The sequence below is a fragment of the Zophobas morio genome, unplaced genomic scaffold (assembly GCF_036711695.1).
Source record: "Zophobas morio isolate AGI-343-1 ecotype UQ-CSIRO unplaced genomic scaffold, CSIRO_AGI_Zmor_V1 ptg000021l, whole genome shotgun sequence".
In the NCBI taxonomy this organism is placed as follows: domain Eukaryota; kingdom Metazoa; phylum Arthropoda; class Insecta; order Coleoptera; family Tenebrionidae; genus Zophobas; species Zophobas morio.
This window is the reverse complement of record NW_026972126.1, coordinates 10,448,856-10,465,992: the sequence shown is the minus strand read 5'-3', so window position 1 is coordinate 10,465,992 and position 17,137 is coordinate 10,448,856. Positions and strand designations below refer to the sequence as shown.

The 17,137-nt window shown below is 32.2% G+C and overlaps 3 protein-coding genes across 3 annotated transcripts in view; 2 read left to right on the top strand and 1 right to left on the bottom strand.

Annotated features, from left to right (window-relative positions):
* The window catches only part of LOC135131874 (protein phosphatase PTC7 homolog), a 41,922-nt gene extending 28,778 nt beyond the window's left edge, over window positions 1-13,144 (top strand). The window contains exons 2-5 of the mRNA XM_064059722.1: window positions 4,116-4,295; window positions 5,442-5,758; window positions 12,448-12,586; window positions 12,635-13,144. Of these exons, the coding sequence (XP_063915792.1) occupies window positions 4,116-4,295; window positions 5,442-5,758; window positions 12,448-12,586; window positions 12,635-12,684 (686 nt within the window). The 3' untranslated portion in view covers window positions 12,685-13,144. The remainder of the gene's footprint in view (window positions 1-4,115; window positions 4,296-5,441; window positions 5,759-12,447; window positions 12,587-12,634) is intronic.
* Window positions 13,136-14,231, bottom strand: LOC135131876 (derlin-2). The gene is made up of 4 exons (XM_064059724.1): window positions 14,039-14,231; window positions 13,755-13,988; window positions 13,409-13,695; window positions 13,136-13,361 (listed from the first exon to the last, which is right to left on the bottom strand). The coding sequence occupies exons 1-4, from the start codon at window positions 14,129-14,131 to the stop codon at window positions 13,235-13,237; spliced, it is 741 nt and encodes a 246-aa protein (XP_063915794.1). The 5' UTR covers window positions 14,132-14,231; the 3' UTR covers window positions 13,136-13,234.
* Window positions 14,232-14,359: 128 nt separating this feature from the next.
* On the top strand, window positions 14,360-16,045 carry LOC135131875 (cytoplasmic phosphatidylinositol transfer protein 1). Its single transcript, XM_064059723.1, has 6 exons — window positions 14,360-14,593; window positions 14,641-14,789; window positions 14,840-14,936; window positions 14,984-15,055; window positions 15,100-15,354; window positions 15,407-16,045. Exons 1-6 carry the CDS (start codon window positions 14,543-14,545, stop codon window positions 15,656-15,658), a joined length of 876 nt encoding a protein of 291 aa, XP_063915793.1. The 5' UTR covers window positions 14,360-14,542; the 3' UTR covers window positions 15,659-16,045.
* The last annotated feature ends 1,092 nt before the right edge of the window (window positions 16,046-17,137 follow it).

Here is a 17,137-nt window from a genome sequence, read left to right as displayed (position 1 = left end):
GGCGTATGGGTTTATTTCGTAACAACACAGGGTTGCTAAAAAGTATGGAAGCAGTTGAATATCTCGGAATGATTAGTTGGATTTCCTTGAAATTTGGGCTGTATTTAAAAATCTTCAAGCTCTATTTTCTGCAATTTTTACTTCCCGAGCGTAAGCGAAGAAAGTATTGTAATCAAGTACGTCGGCTGACTCTCTACTTTCGTGACCCCTAAAGTACGAAGAAATAGGTCTCCCATTTACGTTTGTCTGTCCGTCTGTCTGTTTGTCTATCCGTCCGTCTGCCTGTCTCTCTGTCTGCCGTCACGGATTTTTATTAGACAGATAATCTCTGAAAGTACTGGACCGATTGTTGTAAAATGTTGTCTAATCATCCCCACCAAAAACGTGATGACATCCCCGCAAAATTAAAATTTTATATAATTAATACAGGGTTTCTATAAATGATTATATGGTCGCAGTAGGTCATGTAAACGTGCCGCCTCTCAGCTTTAACTGTACGGAGAGATAACAAAGATCACACATGTGTGTAACTGGTTGCCTAAACGCTTCATATGTTTTTAAAAAATAAAACTAATTCATTACGATAAAAAGAAACAAATTTATTGCAGTTAAACATCACAGTAAATGTTGAAAATGTTCATCATTCTGTTCAAGACACATGGTCACTCTCTTTTTAATTTCAAAAATGTTCCGTAACATCCTTTCGTCAATTTGGACCCGTTGTTCAATTGCTCAATTTGCTCAAGTCGTTTCAAATCATCAACAATTTCCTCAGATGAAGTCTTCCTCGAGATTTCTCTTTGTTGACACTGCCACTTCGAACAAATCTGTTGATTACATTTCTAATGTGGGCCTTTAACGGTGTTTTTTAAAATATTAAATCACGGTATTTGGCCAGATATTCTTGCTTACGAGCGGTTACAGAATACACACAATCTTCGTTTACGAAGTCCCATTGCGATAACAAGACATAACGATAAAAGTGTCTTGTTCAACAGAATAAACTATTTTCACAGTCTTCGTTTCCTAGCACAAAAAAAAAATCGTATGCAACCACCAAGAGTTTGACTGTTTTGAGCTTGGATCAACGAGAATGACTGTAATTCGCACTTGAAAAACATTGAAACAATAAAAATGACGACTTTAAATGACATGTTACAAATAACATTTAGTCCAGTCATTTTAGGATAAAAAAGGGATCAATCTCGGAATGAGAGATAATAAGCTGAATTTTTGTATATACCTTAATTTTGGCGTTTTAAAAGTTGTGTCAAAAGTCTCATAAAATCTCGTGTCTGCGTCGTAAGTTATTCAAGGTCAAAGATGAAGAAAAACAGTTTCTTGCGATTATCTCGGTTTCTACTGCTCCAGTGATGTTAACATCTATTATCATAATTGTAGAGCACAAAATTTGGGACAAATTTTATTTGAAACATTTTTTCATGCGCTCAATCGTTTTTGAGACAGAGGGCAGTGAGCTCGCAGCGGTCATCCATACGTACTGTAATGCAATCAACCGTGAATATCTATGATACTAGCTTGGATTTTGAAAAATTTGTATTATTTATCAATTAATACATTGTATTTAAACATTTTACATATTTTCAACATATTCATTGAATAATACTTACCTACTTTGTGTAATTAAAAACGCATTTAATGAAATATTTATTGTATATCTCAATTTATTTATATCTTTAAAATGTGTAAGGTTTTAAATACTTATTTTTCTGTCATGATTATAACTGGAAGGTCTGGAAACAACGATTCAGGACACCGAAGATGATGACGATGAAACAGAAGTTCCCGAACGTCCAGAAGATGACGGTGAAGAAGAAGAAAATTAATACTTTTGTTCATTAAATTATTAAAGATTTATAGATTTTCACTGCAATTCAATTTCAATCGTAAGAAATTTACAGGTGCTGAACAAAGATAAAATTAAAATACATTAACTCGTTTTACTTCCTTAAATTTTTACTTTGAAAAAATTAATATAATTTTTAGATATATAATAATATAACAAGTATAATATATTATCTAATATATAAAAACTTACACATTTGAAAGATAAAGTACTTAGCTATTTTTCTACTTAAAATCTACTTTCAATAAATTAAGATATACATACAATAAGTATTTCATTTAAAGAGTTTTTCATTCCACAAAGTAGGTAAGTATCATTATCATTAAATGAATGTATTGAAAATATGTAAAATGTTATTAAATGCAATGTATTAACTGATAAATAATACAAATTATTCAAAATTAAAGGTAGTATTCACAGATATTCACGGTTGATTACATTACAGTACGTATGGATGAGCGCTGCGCGCTCACTGCCGTCTATCTCAAAAACGATTGAGCGCATGAAAAAATGTTTCAAATAAAATTTGTCCCAAATTTTGTGCTCTACAATTACGATAATAGATGTTAACATCATTGGAGCAATAGAAACCGAGATAATCGCAAAAAACTGTTTTTCTTCACCTTTGACCTTGAATAACTTACGACGCAGACACGAGATTTTATGAGACTTTTGAGACAACTTTTAGAACGCTAAAATGAAGGTATATACGAAAATTCAGCTTATTATCTCTCATTCCGAGGTTGATCGCTAATTTGACTGGACTATTAGAACTGTCATAATGATGCATAATCACGGGCATAATTTCAGCGAAACGGGATTTTTGAAATCCATGGCCAACTACGCCCTTAGAATCATTTGTAAAAGACATGTATTTCTTGAATTTTATAGGCTACTTTTGTTTTCTCGAAATTTCATGACCCATAGAAGTATGAAAAATTCGATCTCCTGGTTCAGTCTGTGTGCCGTCTGTTTAGATTTTTATCAGGTAGATAATTTCCAAAACTACCGGACCGATTATATTTTACATGTAGGTTAGGACTATCGTGTAGATGGTAAAACGCTAACCAAAATTTGCCCATCTCCCTGTCAATGTCATGACATCTAAAAAATGTTTATAATAAATTTTATAAAATAGCATACTCTTGTATTTGTTTTACTGAATACAAATTCGGAAAATCAATTTTTTTAATTTTTCGAAGAAGCGGGATTTGTGGCACTGCACTTCGGGGGCGAGGGAAGTCCTGCCTAAATAACTTTCGACCAATTTTTGTCATTGACGTAATTTTGTATTCAAATTTTTTAAAAAGCTTTCATGACAATGTAGTCACTATTTGGAATCATTAAATCGGAGTATTGTTATTTCTAGAATATTTTGTAAATTATTTGGAAACAGCATTTAAATCAATGTGTTACGCTGGCATTTTTATTTCAGTTTATGTACCCTCAAGTATATCACTGATTGGGCACTAGTAAAATTTTTTAATACAGATTTTTATTTTGACAATTTAGTTTACTATCTTGGAAAAAAAAAATTCGTGAGTTACATTTTTAAAAAAATGCACTATTTAAAGACGGAACTTTTGACTACTAGTGCTATAAAAAAAAAAAACAAATTAGCCCTGTATCTCAAAAAAAATTAAGTATAAAATTTGAAAAATTTGTAGAAAATAGAACTTGAGTATTCATAGGGACAGCCCAAATTTGAAAAACATTCAACTCCTTCCATACTTTTTAGTGACCCTGTACACATAAATGCACCTTATGTTACAGATTTTGAATAGGATTTAGTTAATAAACCTTTGAGGTGACGCCATCAAAATTATGAGGATGCATAGACAAATTTTGGTTAAAGTTTTTAAGAAAAACTGCAAAGTTTTGCTTTTTTCCAAAAATTCGCACAGAAAAATGAGAGAAATGAACAAGACGTGTTTCAGTCGTAAACTGAAGTCACTTACTTTACATTAATTACTCTTAAGTGCAAACACTTTGAATAACGACCACAAAAAGCAAATTCTGTCATTTGCCTCGCAGGCCTTTTTCACAGTAGTTCGCTTTCAAACTCCGTGCAGCTCGAGGCAGAATTCAAACAATAACATTCCACTTCCCTCACTAAAACAATTTCATTCATAATGACAACGAAACTTCGCAACTCATTGTTAACTTTTTTAGAAAAGAAAGTCCGGAACTTTAAATTACACACAATAGCGGTTCCCATGCCATTCTCTGAATCTAGGTTTTATTCCAGGTGTCGCCGATGGAGTCGGCGGTTGGAGGGCCTACGGCATCGACCCGGGCGAGTTTTCCCTTCACCTGATGCGAACCTGCGAGCGTCTGGTAAAACTGGGTCGTTTCACCCCAACAAACCCCTCAGACCTGCTAGCCAGGAGCTACTGCGAACTCCTCCACCACAAAAAAGCAATTTTAGGTAAATTATTCTCGCGTGTGTGACCGCATCCGCTTCTCGTCGTGAATTTCTTTTCCCACGTTTTTGAGCATTGTTTACGCGCTGATGATAAAAAGGGACACCGTTAAGGCAAGGTCTGGTAGAGAAACAGGTCGGGGTGTTTCCGTTGGAAATGTGACGTCATAATAGTCGTCTACGAAAGCAACAGTTACACGTGTTCAAATACATACACAGCCCTAGGTTTTTTTTGTTCTTGAAATCTAAAGATTATACTGAGGTGTTAGACTTCTCCGCCTCTTGTAAGTGTTCCATTTAAAAAACGTGTTTGCTATCGAATAGATATTTTTAGTCCCTATCATCAAAAGTAAAAAAGTTACAGAGGCTGTGTCAAATAAAAAAGACGCTCTGTGTAAGCGTAAAGAGCATTGAGCAAGAACAGAGATCAAACGAAACTGACTGACATTCAGTTTGCTATTGGCACGTAGAAAAATAATACAATAATACTCGGAAAACTCGATATTTTCTACCTGACCGTATTTTCAATGCTCTTTGACGTGACACACTCCATCTCACTTCTGTTCACATGTTTATTCTTAAATTAGACGGATAATAAACATTATTTGACAGAAGGTAATACTGTTGTTGTAATTCTAAAAAGTTACGTCTGCCACTTCAAATTTCCCCGATTAGTAGTCGAAAACGAAAGTGGCATAGGATTATCATAAAAACATTACCTTCTGTCAAATAAAGTTTATTTATTACCCGTCTATTTAGGAACAAACATCCACCAGACGGGTCGATCTTCTGTACCTGCTGACCCTACTTTCAATGCCGCTTCGCTTGACTCTTCATCTCGCTCCTTTGCATGTATTTAGTCGCGGATAAATAAATATTTATTGCCCAACAGATAATATAATCCAATTACAGGACAATGATACCGTACTAAAAGCCAGATAAACTTAAGTAGATCTTAAACAACACAGTTAGATAATAATAAAATAACAAATACATACACAGTGTTCATCTTATGCAAGATTCTAAAAAAAAACCGGTGATATTTAGTAATGTGTTAAAGCGTACAAAATAATGTGATTTGTTGTTTTGCAATCTTGGCTTGGTTGACGCATATCCGTGTAATCGGCACTTAACCGTCGTTCGCTTTTTCAGGAAGTAGCACGGCGTGTGTGGTCATTCTTAATCGTGATAACAACACCCTGTATACGGCGAATATCGGGGACAGTGGCTTTATGGTTGTGAGGAAGGGTAGGATTATACGTAAAAGCGAAGAGCAGCAACATTATTTCAATACACCCTTCCAATTGTCGTTACCACCTCCTGGTTATCAAGCGGATGTGTTGTCAGATCAGCCGGATTCTGCCATCACTGATAACTTTCCAGTGGAGGACGGGGATGTCATTTTGGTCGCGACCGACGGCGTGTTCGATAATCTTCCCCAGAATTTAATCGTCGACGAGTTGAAAAAGGTGGGTCTACAACCAGGTAAATTTACAGTGTGTGGTTTAGTGGCGACTGCGACATTCGCGTTTGACGCTTGTGTCAAACAGCATAGTCGTAAAAATTTACGATAATTCTTACAACGATTGACGTCGCAACAATCAGTCATTTTAAAAGCTTTTTGGCGTTTATTTTGAAAACCAGATTGATTATGTATCTTTTAAATTTACACAGATATTGTTTTATTAGTGTTTTATTTTTAGAGCGACTTTTTGACCTCCATGTTTTAGAGCTGACAAACTGCCCTCGTGTCGGCTCGTTATTGATTGATTGATGAGTGTTGGAATATTTTTAATTTATTTAATTTTTCTGCATGGATAATTTTCAGAAGGATAAAATGTGGTACCGTTGTACTTCCGTATTTATTAATCAAGGTTAAAACTGATGATACAGTCGAATTTCGGTAACTCGAACAACGATGTTGTGCCACGAACACGATTTCGACTTGTCAAAAATTCCAGTTACCGAAGTTTGACTGTAATTGAAGTGCGTCCAGCTTAAGTGAAGTGATTTTTTAATTTATTTTAACCCTTTGTGGCAAGCGCCAACATTCATTTACTAAAATAGTTGTTATTTGTGGACTGAAGTTTCGTTTTATTTAAACAGAGTAATAGAGTGATGTTTCCCGTGTTTTAATTAGTTTTGAAAAATAGTGTCTATGGAAAGATAATCAAAACAAACTTTGATGAAACAAAATAGCTCTCTCTAAATATTTCAGTTATACAATTTTTTCAGTTAATTACGCTTATAATTTCGTTAAAGACGTTTTATTTCAACTCCTGCTTCTTTTTTATAGCTGTAAAAAAATAAATAAAAATAATCACCTCGTTAACCATTTAGTTATCAGGTATTTTTCTGTTTACGTTTCCTTGAGTACTTATCTTATTCTTGGAAGCTAGTGGGTTTCCTGTGACCGTTTATTTAAAATTACCTTACGTTATTAATTGCTTCATCGTACATTTTTTAGAGTTGACGAAATTAGTACCTAGAATTTTTGCAAAATTAAATAAATATAAAATTCATAGATTATTTTTACTTTCAAAGCGTAAGCTAATACATATTAAATAGTGTCCACTTGGCGAATTTCATGTAAAACAACCCTTGTGTATTTGTACTTCATGAACGTATTTTGATTTTTTGTTATTATTATATTTTTTATTACACTTGATTGGTTTGTCTGTACTTTGGCAGTCTATACATATATTTTATAGATTTTAGAGATTTTTATGATTTTATAATTTTTCGTAGACGCTGAATTTGTTGGACCGCATTTCAGGATGTGTAAATAACTTTCGACTAATTTTTTTGCATTAAGAAAATCTCATTCAAAGAATTGGGCAAGTTATCAAACAACCAGCAACGATCGTAAATTGTGTGTTTTGAGTTTATGGTTTCTTAGATTAATGCGTTTGTATCAACGCAGAGTAAGTCCTCAGTAGCAGAGTAGCCGTTAACAATCAGATTTTGTTTTGATATTTTGGTGTGCTTTGTTGTTGTGAGTGAATTACTCAAATAAAAATCAGTGAATGCGACAATTTTCAGTTTTTTTTTTTCGATTTTTCATTTCTTGGATTTCTTGGTTTCTCGATTTTTCGATTTTTTTTATTTTGGAAAATTCAAAATTTTCATTTTCTCAACTGTTTGATGTTTCAGTTTTTTGTTTTCTCGGTTTATGAAGATTTCAATGTTTCTATTTTTCGAATGTGAACATTCAAGATTTTACAATTTTTCGATTTATTGATTTTTTAAATTTTGAACTTATCGATTTCCCGATGTTTACATTTTTCAAATTCGATTTTTTCGCTTTTATATTTTTACATTTCTGTATTTTCCAATTTTTCGATGCTTCGATTTTCCTCAGTTTCTAGATTTTTTGATGTTTCGATTCATTAATTTTTAAATTATTTAATTTTTAATTTTTCGATTTTTCTGAGTTTCATTTTCGATATTTTTAATTTTAAAAATTTCGATTTTTTGTTTTTTAATCTTTCAACTTTTTCGATTTCTTGGTTTTTCGGCTTTTCGATTTTTAGATGTTTGGATTTTCCAATTTTTCAAATTTTCTAGATTTCAATTATGGGATTCAATATATCTATTTTTCGATTTTAGGATCTTTTGATGTTTCGTTTCTCCAATTTTTAAATTATTTAATATTTCAGTTTTTTGATTTTTCGAATTTCTGATTACACGACATCTCAGTTTTTCCATTTTCAGAATTTTTCAACGTTTCATTTTAGATTTTTTTAATTCTTGAGATTTCGATTTCTCTTTTAACCTTTCAATTTTTCAAAGGCTTATATTTTACATTTTTTGATCTTTCAGTTTTTTGGTTGTACGATTTTTTGATGTTTTATTTCTCAGTTTTTCGATTTTCTAATATTTTAATTTTTGAATTTTAAATTTTATGTTTTTTTGATGTTTCTATTGTCCGATCTCTCGACTTTCTAGTTTTTCAATTTTTCAATTTTTAGAATTTTTGATTTTCAATTTTTTAATATATATTTCGATTTTTTGATGTTTGAATTCCTCAATTTTTAAATTTTTGATTTCTCGAGATTTCAATGTTTCGATTTTTCGATTGCTCAATTTTGAGATTTTTCAATTTTTCGACTTTCGATTTTTTAAATTATTCCTTTTTGAAATTTTTATTTTTCGTTTGGGCTACTTCGATTTCTTGATTTCTCGATCTTTTCATGTTTCGATTTATCGATGTTTCAGTTTTTCAATTATTTGGTTTTCGATTTCTTGGTTTTTCGGATTTTCGATTTTTCGATTTTTGGATTTTCCAATTTTTCAGATTCTCTAGATTTCTACTATAGGACTCAAATATATCTGTTTTTAAATTTTTTGATGTTTCTACTTTTGGATTTTACGATTTTTCATTGTTTTGATTTCTCAATTTTTCGATTTTTCAATATTTTAATTTTTCCAATTTTTGAATTTTAAATTTTACGATTTTTTGATGTTTCTATTGCCCAATCCTTCGATTTTTTGACTTTTCCGGTTTTTCAGTTTTTTAATTTTGAAAATATTTGATTTTCAATTTTTTAATATTTCGATTTTTCGATTGTTCAAGTTTCCGATTTTTCAATTTTTCGTTTGGGCTACTTCGATTTCTTGATTTCTGGATGTTTAAAATTTTCAATTATTTGGTTTTTCGACTCTTTGATTTTTAGATTTTTTGATTTTCCAAATTTTGTTAAGTTTTAACTATGCGATTCAATATATCTATTTTTCAATTTTTCGATTTCGATTTCTCGTTTTTTTTTCAGTTTTTCGGTTTCTTAAATTTTACATTTTTCAATTTTTCGTCTTTCGGATTTTTTGATGTTTCTAGTTTCCGATGTTAGACTTATTTCAATTTTTTGATTTCTTAAATTTTACATTTTTCGATGTGAGGATTTTTGGATGCTTCGATTCTCCAATTTTTAAATTATTTAAGATTCCAGTTTTTCGATTTTTCGAATTTTTGGGTTCTCGACATCTGTTTTTCCAATTTTAAAATCTTTCAACTTTTAATTTTCGATTTTTTTAATTTTCGAGATATCGATTTCTTGATTTCTCGTTTTTTAATCTTTCAATTTTTCAGTGGCTTGTATTTTACAATTTTTGGCTTTTACGATTTTTTGGTGTTTTGATTTCTCAGTTTTTCGTTTTTTCAATATTTTAATTTTTACAATTTTTAAATTTTAAGATTTTTTAATGTTTCTATTGCCCAATCTGTTGACTTTCCGATTTTTCAATTTTTAAAATTTTTGATTTCCGATTTTTAAATTTTTTAATATTTCGATTTTTTGATGTTTCGATTCCTCGATTTTTCACTTTTTCGATTTCTCGATTTACCGAAATTTCCATGTTTTGATTTCTCGATCTTTTCATGTTTCGATTTCGCGATGTTTCAATTTTTCAATTATTCGGTTTTTCGATTTCTTGGATTTTCGGCTTTTCGATTTTTAGATTTTTGGATTTTTCATTTTTTGGATTTTACGATTTTAGATGTATTGATTCCTCAATTTTTCGATTTTTCAATTTTTGAATTTTAAATTTTACGATTTTTTGATGTTTCGATGCCTCGATTTTTCAATTTTTCGATTTCTCGAGATTTCATTGTTTCGATTTTTCAATTGTTCAGTTTTCCAATTTTTCAATTTTTCGCCGGGGCTACTTCGATGTCTTGATTTCTCGATCTTTTTAGGTTTCGATTTCTCGACCCTTCAATTTTTCAATTAGGTATTCGGTTCTTCGGCTTTTCGATTTTAGATTTGTGGATTTTCCAATTTTTCAAATTTCAAACTTCAGTACATATATATCAATATATCTATTTTTCGATTTTTCAATTTCCGATTTTTTAAATTTTAGATTTTTCGATTTCTCGTTTTCTTTTTAGTTTTTCGATTTTTCGATTTTTATTTTTTCCGACTTCCGGATTTTTTGATGCTTCGATTCTCCAATTTTAAAATTATTTAATATTTCAATTTTCGAGATTTCGATTTCTCGTTTTTTAATCTTTCAATGTTTCAATGGCGTATATTTTACATTTTTTGACTTTTCAATTTTTGGATTTTACGATTTTTTGTTGTTTTGATTATTCAAATTTTTGGATTTTTCAAAATTTTAATTTCCCGATGTTTCAATTTTTCAAATTTTTCAGATTTCAACTATGGGATTCAGTATATGTATCTATTTTTCAATTTTTCTTAAACATTTAACGAATATAATTTTTATTTTTGCGATGACTCAAGTAAGGGGATGAATAAATAAAATTTAATCATTAATATATAAAATCCAAACACGTTTTACAAAATCCGAGATTAGAAACCTGACATTAGATATCATGAATATGAGTCCATTACAGAATTTCCCGAAGTTATTATTTACAAATCAAAGATACATTATTTTTTTCGAAATATCGAATTAAATTATTATCGTTTGAACAAATTGTTGCTTGTATTTCTATTTCGAACACACTCTGTTAAGACAAAACACGAAAATTGTAATTCAGATTTGAACTGTGGTTTTTGTTTAAACAACACATCATTTTCGTGGGTTATACCTAAACTACTTCGTAAACAATATAATTGACCACAAAATACCAAGGACGCGCCGTATAGTAATTAGAATATCGCGATGAAAAATTCATACCGTTCCTGCGTTAATAAATTAACTTTTGATACAGATGTTGATAACGTGCTATTCTTAGATGTTACCTACATTTTCTAAAATAAGAGAAGCGGCTTTAATTCAAAACATTCAACCCAGTTTTTAATTAATCTATTATATACAAGTATACAAGATAAAATTACCACATATGAACCTACCGAAGAAATAAAGACTTATAAAGTGGCATCTTGCCAAAGTGCTCATTTATAATTTCGATAAAATTGTTGTGAAAAAATGTTGTATTAATTCTAGTGACGTAAACATTAATAATAGTTAGAATAATGATGTCTTGTAAAATAGATGTTTATTCAGTACATTATCATAACTTTGATAATATTTTGACAAAGTAAACGAGGACATAAATTGTTTGTATTATGCAACGGTAAACTGGAAAAAAAAAGATACATTGTTTGTGAATATGATTCCCAGTTGGTTGACAATAACGGATTACCTCAAACAATGTAGTAAATCTATTTATTTTTCATGGCAAATGAGTTGTATTTGTTTTGGACATAACAGAATTCCATATGTAGTCGTTAAATATTAGTAAATGTTATATATTTAATTATCGGATACGGAACTAGCGAAGTGTCACCCTATGAAAATAAACCATACGTAACGATTGGACCAATTTAATAATTCACGTAGTACTTCCTTAAATATTCTTCTCTCCTTTTGTGAAAGGAAAAGGAAAACAAGAAATTGAAATACGAACACTTACATACATATTTGATGACATTTGATCAATTTTATCACCAATATGTTAGCTACTTTTTTTCCGAGTGATCGAAAGTAGTGTAGAATTGTATCTAAATATAACCAATAGTTTTAGTCAGAGTAGAAGATCAAACGGACTCATTTTCTTGATTAGTTAATCAACTCTAGGCCAGTGAAACGATAAACAAACCACAAGTTTTGCCCACAAAATTGCCATTATCAAGGGAAATTAAAACTAAGTGGTTGCTTCCGCCATTTTCATCATAAATTTGGAGAAGTCAGTTTAAGTCAGTTTTTGACGACATATTTCTGAAAAAATAAAAATCGCAAAACGATTTTTTTTGTGCAAACACGACTAGGTTCAAAGGTCTGTGTCGTACAACTTCCGCCCGTCACTAGGTGGCGCTGTGAAAGTGCAAATTATAAGACCGTCAACTCAAATTACAAGGTTTACAAAATATGGTTGGTTGATAAGCCCGTTTTATTGACCTATGAAAACGGTAATTTCAACATAAAAAGGCAATTAATCGCGATAAAAAATCAAACAACAGCACCCACTAATTATTTCTTAATGTGTTACTCATTATTAGTTATCGTAACGTTCATTGTTCACCCAAAACTACATCGACACTTCTATTTTATCGTCTTCTGCGAAATTTTGACTTGCAAATTCATTGTTTGTCAGCTGTGACTTTCAGCCAGACTTTGAATAAATTAAGTGTTTGTTGAACCCTAAATCACTTCATCATAAAGGTAAAAATCCTAAACAAAAACGTTTCAGGTTCAAGGCGAGCGGTGCGCCAGTCGGCTTCAGATGGTAGCCAACTCCATAGCGTGGATGGCTCGCAATTTATCCTTCGACGAAACGTTCATTTCACCATTTGCCGAAAGTGCTTTTGCCAACGGTATCAACACCATCGGTAAGAAATGGACGGAACAAAGACCGATATTATGCAATTTAATTTCAGGTGGGAAACCGGATGACATCACCGTCTTACTAGCGACAGTCGCAATATGAAGGAAAATGACGCAAGATTAAGAATGTGATGTGGGTTTTTATTTAGCATTAATTTTGTTTCTGAATCAGGTTTACAGCTGTATGTGTAAAGTGAAGTACAGCTTACCGGTTATTACAATTAATTAACGAAGTTATTGTAATCGGTTCCTTTTTTGCTATACTCTTTTTTTTTATTATTTATGAACGCCTTGTGTAGTGCTTTTGCTCATGCTTCTCGATAGAGGGCGTCGTTGTACGGAGTTTACTTTAGGCAAGTTGAAGTGCTATTACTTAGTGTCTAAAAGACAACAAACGCGATTTTAAACCAAATCATTTCACAAACCTAATATTTAGGTTTTTATGTGATTATTTTTTTTAAGTTTAAAATCATACAAGTCTATACTCATCACTCGTTTTATTTGTGCAAGACTCTGTGAACGCAATCTTTAGTTAAATAAATAGTTGTTACAAGTAAGATAAATTCTTTTATTATTAAACAAGTATACAAATTAATTTATGTGAGGGTAATTTACACTGGCTTGAGACACGGAAATTGTACGCTAGGTTAGTATCACTGACGATTTTCTTGAGGATTATTAACCTCCTCATTCTGGTTACCCCACTCGAAACCCCCTGGTCTTTCCTCAGGGGGTGGAACATAATCTGTATCCTCTGGTAGTTCATCAAGCAGTGTTTGTCTTGAAAAAACACAGTTTTTAAGGTTCAATTTTATAAAATAACTTACAATAAGTGTGGAGTCCTCAGTATCCTAAATCCCCCTCTTTGGTTTGGAAAAACATCTTCCATAAAATAATAAATATGACCAACCGCAATTCCCATCAAATCCACATACACCGCATTACCTAAAAGAAGTGAAAACCCTAGCAACACCCATGGTAGGTAAGGTGCTTGAAAATTAAGAAGACCGAAGAAATTCATTCTCACGTATGGATTTCGTCTAGACCATACATACACCAACATTATCGTAAAAGCTTGCCCCAGAAATAATAAATTAACAAAAAACGCAAAAATCTGTGTCGGTTAAGTACAATACAACCCTGAAAAACACAATTCAAACCATGAAAGGATACAATCATACACAGTCCACCAAATAAAAACATCATCACAAAATCAGCTGTTCTATTCCTAAACGACCCCTCCTCAAGCATTCGACAATACCTATACGTAAATATCATGTTGAAAAAGAAATTGAATCCGAAAGTTCCAAAGAACAGGAATGTCGTTATTAATCGCCATATTTGTCCCTGTTTTAGTATCAGAATAGGGTTGAAATAGAGTTGAAAGGGCGACGCTAGCTCCAATTGCTTCAAATCACACCGTTATTCACAGTTCTCGCGATTCATGGACCACTTACCACAGCTAGAGTTGTTATCACACATGCTGTCGTATACGCCCTCGTTACGGGGGGCATATGTATATATTCATTTCGTAAGGTTTGATAAGCCATGGCTGAACTAAAACTAAACAATTATCACGAATCAGCCATCGTTTGAAGTGGAAATTCAGGATTTAAAAGCCACATCAGTAGCGAATCTTATCTTGACAATTTTTGACATTGTTGACATATCGGGGACCAGGGACTTTCGCTTTCAGTTGGTACCACGAAATCTCTCAGCCAAGGTTGTTTTAAACAAATAAACCGCCCGAAATACCAGAACAATAAATAAATGTCGACGGATATAAAATGCGGACTGTTTACGCGATTAACATGATTAATTTCACGAAAATTTGGATTTATTGCGAGGAATGAAATTCGGTTGGCTGCTCTGGAGGCATGCGCTGTCATTTGTTTAATCAAACGTCAAATTTTTGTAAATAATGAAATAATTGCACTTGCGGTACACGTTGCGGCTAAAAAATGGTACTGACGAAGGAATACAGGGTTTGCATGCCCATTACTGTGGAGGAGGTGAATCCGGTGTATAATTATTCGTTTTTTGTAATTTGGGGTTTTAGTATCGAGTGGGGCAACTTTACATGATCGCAAGACACAGTTTGGAGCAATCGGGGGATGGTGAGGGTGTGGAAGTCGTGGAAAATAAAACATGTGTAGATCCAGAGCATGGGAACGGACAATTTACTGAAAAACGTATCCACTTATCAAGGTTTGATTATTAAAAATGTGTTTGATAAGATTAAGAGAAAAATCTTGTAGCCGTCTACCATACTGGATTCAAGCTATTATTCCAAAGATATTTTACGTGACTGAGAAAGCATGGAATTATTATCCATACACAATCACTGAATATACTGTAAGTGTGGTGATTAAGTCATACAATTTTTTTAATTGTGTTTGTAGTGTTCATTCATTCCGCGTTTTCACATAGAAATTAAAACAAAGTATGAAAACAATAATGGTTGTACAGAAAACGTAAGTACGTTGTGGTTAAATTGGTGTCTATTTTCAGTTTGTAGTGTTTAAGTTTAACCCCAGAACAACTTGCTGAACGCATTGTTGACCATATCGATATTGCATATGATGACTTGAGTCCTAAGCATTACAAGGAAGAGGAAGATCCTCGCTTTTTCCAGTCTAAAAAGACAAAAAGAGGACCATTAATTGAGGGCTGGCGGGCTAATTACACTCCAATTATGTGTTCTTATAAACTAGTAAATGCCTCATTTGAAGTGTTTGGTTTCCAAACCAAAGTTGAAGACTTTATTCACTCAGTAAGTGACTTAAGTAATTGCGCAATCCCAGTTAACATTTTTTTTTTTGTAGTGTATCAGAGAAGTTTTATTGCTGGGTCATAGACAGGCCTTCACCTGGATTGATGAATGGCATGAAATGACCTTAGAAGACGTGCGCCGCTATGAAGCTAAACTACAAAAACAAACAAATTCGCTTTTGACAAACCCTGATGATGGTGGAGGTGATGGCGACAATAAATCACAAAAATCAGGAAGTGTAACCCCAACTTCGCCCAAATCTCCAAAATCGCCGGAGAAAAAAGGGTATTTCTCGTGGTTCTAGCAGGAGGTTACACTTGAAGATTGTTGTGTTTTTATTCTCTTTTTGTTACTTCACATTTAGTTGCGTTCTGTTGAGCTAGTCAAAAGTCTTGTACTTAAAATGGGTTGTGTAGTCTTTATTTGTTGTACAGCTTTTTTTGCGTATTTAAGCCTGATGCCTAGAAAATTGATGGATATTAAGCGCCTTAGTTTATTAATCAGGGAACCGTTTTATTAAATGCACTTGTTTATAGATGGAGCACACACAGTTGGATAAAGTCTTGCTAGTGATTTGTATTCTTTTTTGTATCACTTCATGTATTATTTATACCAGTGTTTGGAGATTAATTCTCCAAGTTCCTCGTGTTATCGTGATTTTAAATGATAATAAATATTTAGCAATGTGAAATTGTTTCTTTTATCGTGAAAACTATACTTTTTACCGCAAGACAGTATTTTTTTAATTATACTTAACGTAATTAGCTGAGTTGGGTTAAAAAACGACTGAGTGTTGCTGACATATTTATTTTATTACATTTAAATGTTGTTTAGAGTGTTTGATGTAAAAACAAATACGAATTCACATTTTCAAATAATAAAATTAGAGAGGTTATGCAACACATAATACACAACATGCAGAATAAGACACACAGCTGATTTATAGTGTGATAAGCTGACATTTATGAGTTTGTCTGCTAGAAAAATTTTACTGAATTACCATATTAATATTGTAATGTCTTTTTGTGGAAGTAAACCACTTAAGTAAATGAGTGTTGAATCAATGTCGCGGCGTTTTCATTGCATTATCTCGAAAAAACCAAGCAGACACAAAATGGCGAATTTTTTTTTGTATTAGGACGTTTAAACTTGTGACTCCCCCTCCTTCGACAAGGACTAAGGAAAAGGAAAGGCATCAGTGTTAAAAATTATATTCTTGTTTTTAAAACCATTGCCAGCCCTAAATAATGATAAACAAATATGTTGGGCGGCACTTATTGATTTCCAGTTCTACCAAACTTTATATAAAGAATGTGCTCTTGACCATGTTGTTTGTTTACTGGACATATTTTTAATTACAGCCTTTACAGCTGATTTCATAAATCAATAGCTTTTTTCAACCCTCTTATCCTTCGCATCGTCGGGACGCCTTTGAAGGGTCGGTTTGGAAGAGTAAATCACTTTTATAGCGAATCTTTTGAAAACTTTTTCTAACCCTTCGGTTACTGAAGCGGCAAATGAGACTGTGACCGATATTGCTTTCTTTAACTGTTCTCTTTGTAAAAAAAGATTATTTTTTAATCTTGACCGTATTTGTAAACTTTTTTTTAATGTCTGCGTTGAAATGGTTGTATCTGAATAGTTTTTCTTAGTTTAGAAGAAGTTGTCACACAAAATTTTACTAAAAAGCCGATATTTTGGTGAAATGTACTAAAATTAAAGTACCTTAATGTGGAAATTTTACAGATCAAAAAGTTTGGTTTAACGATCGGTCGAGCAGTCG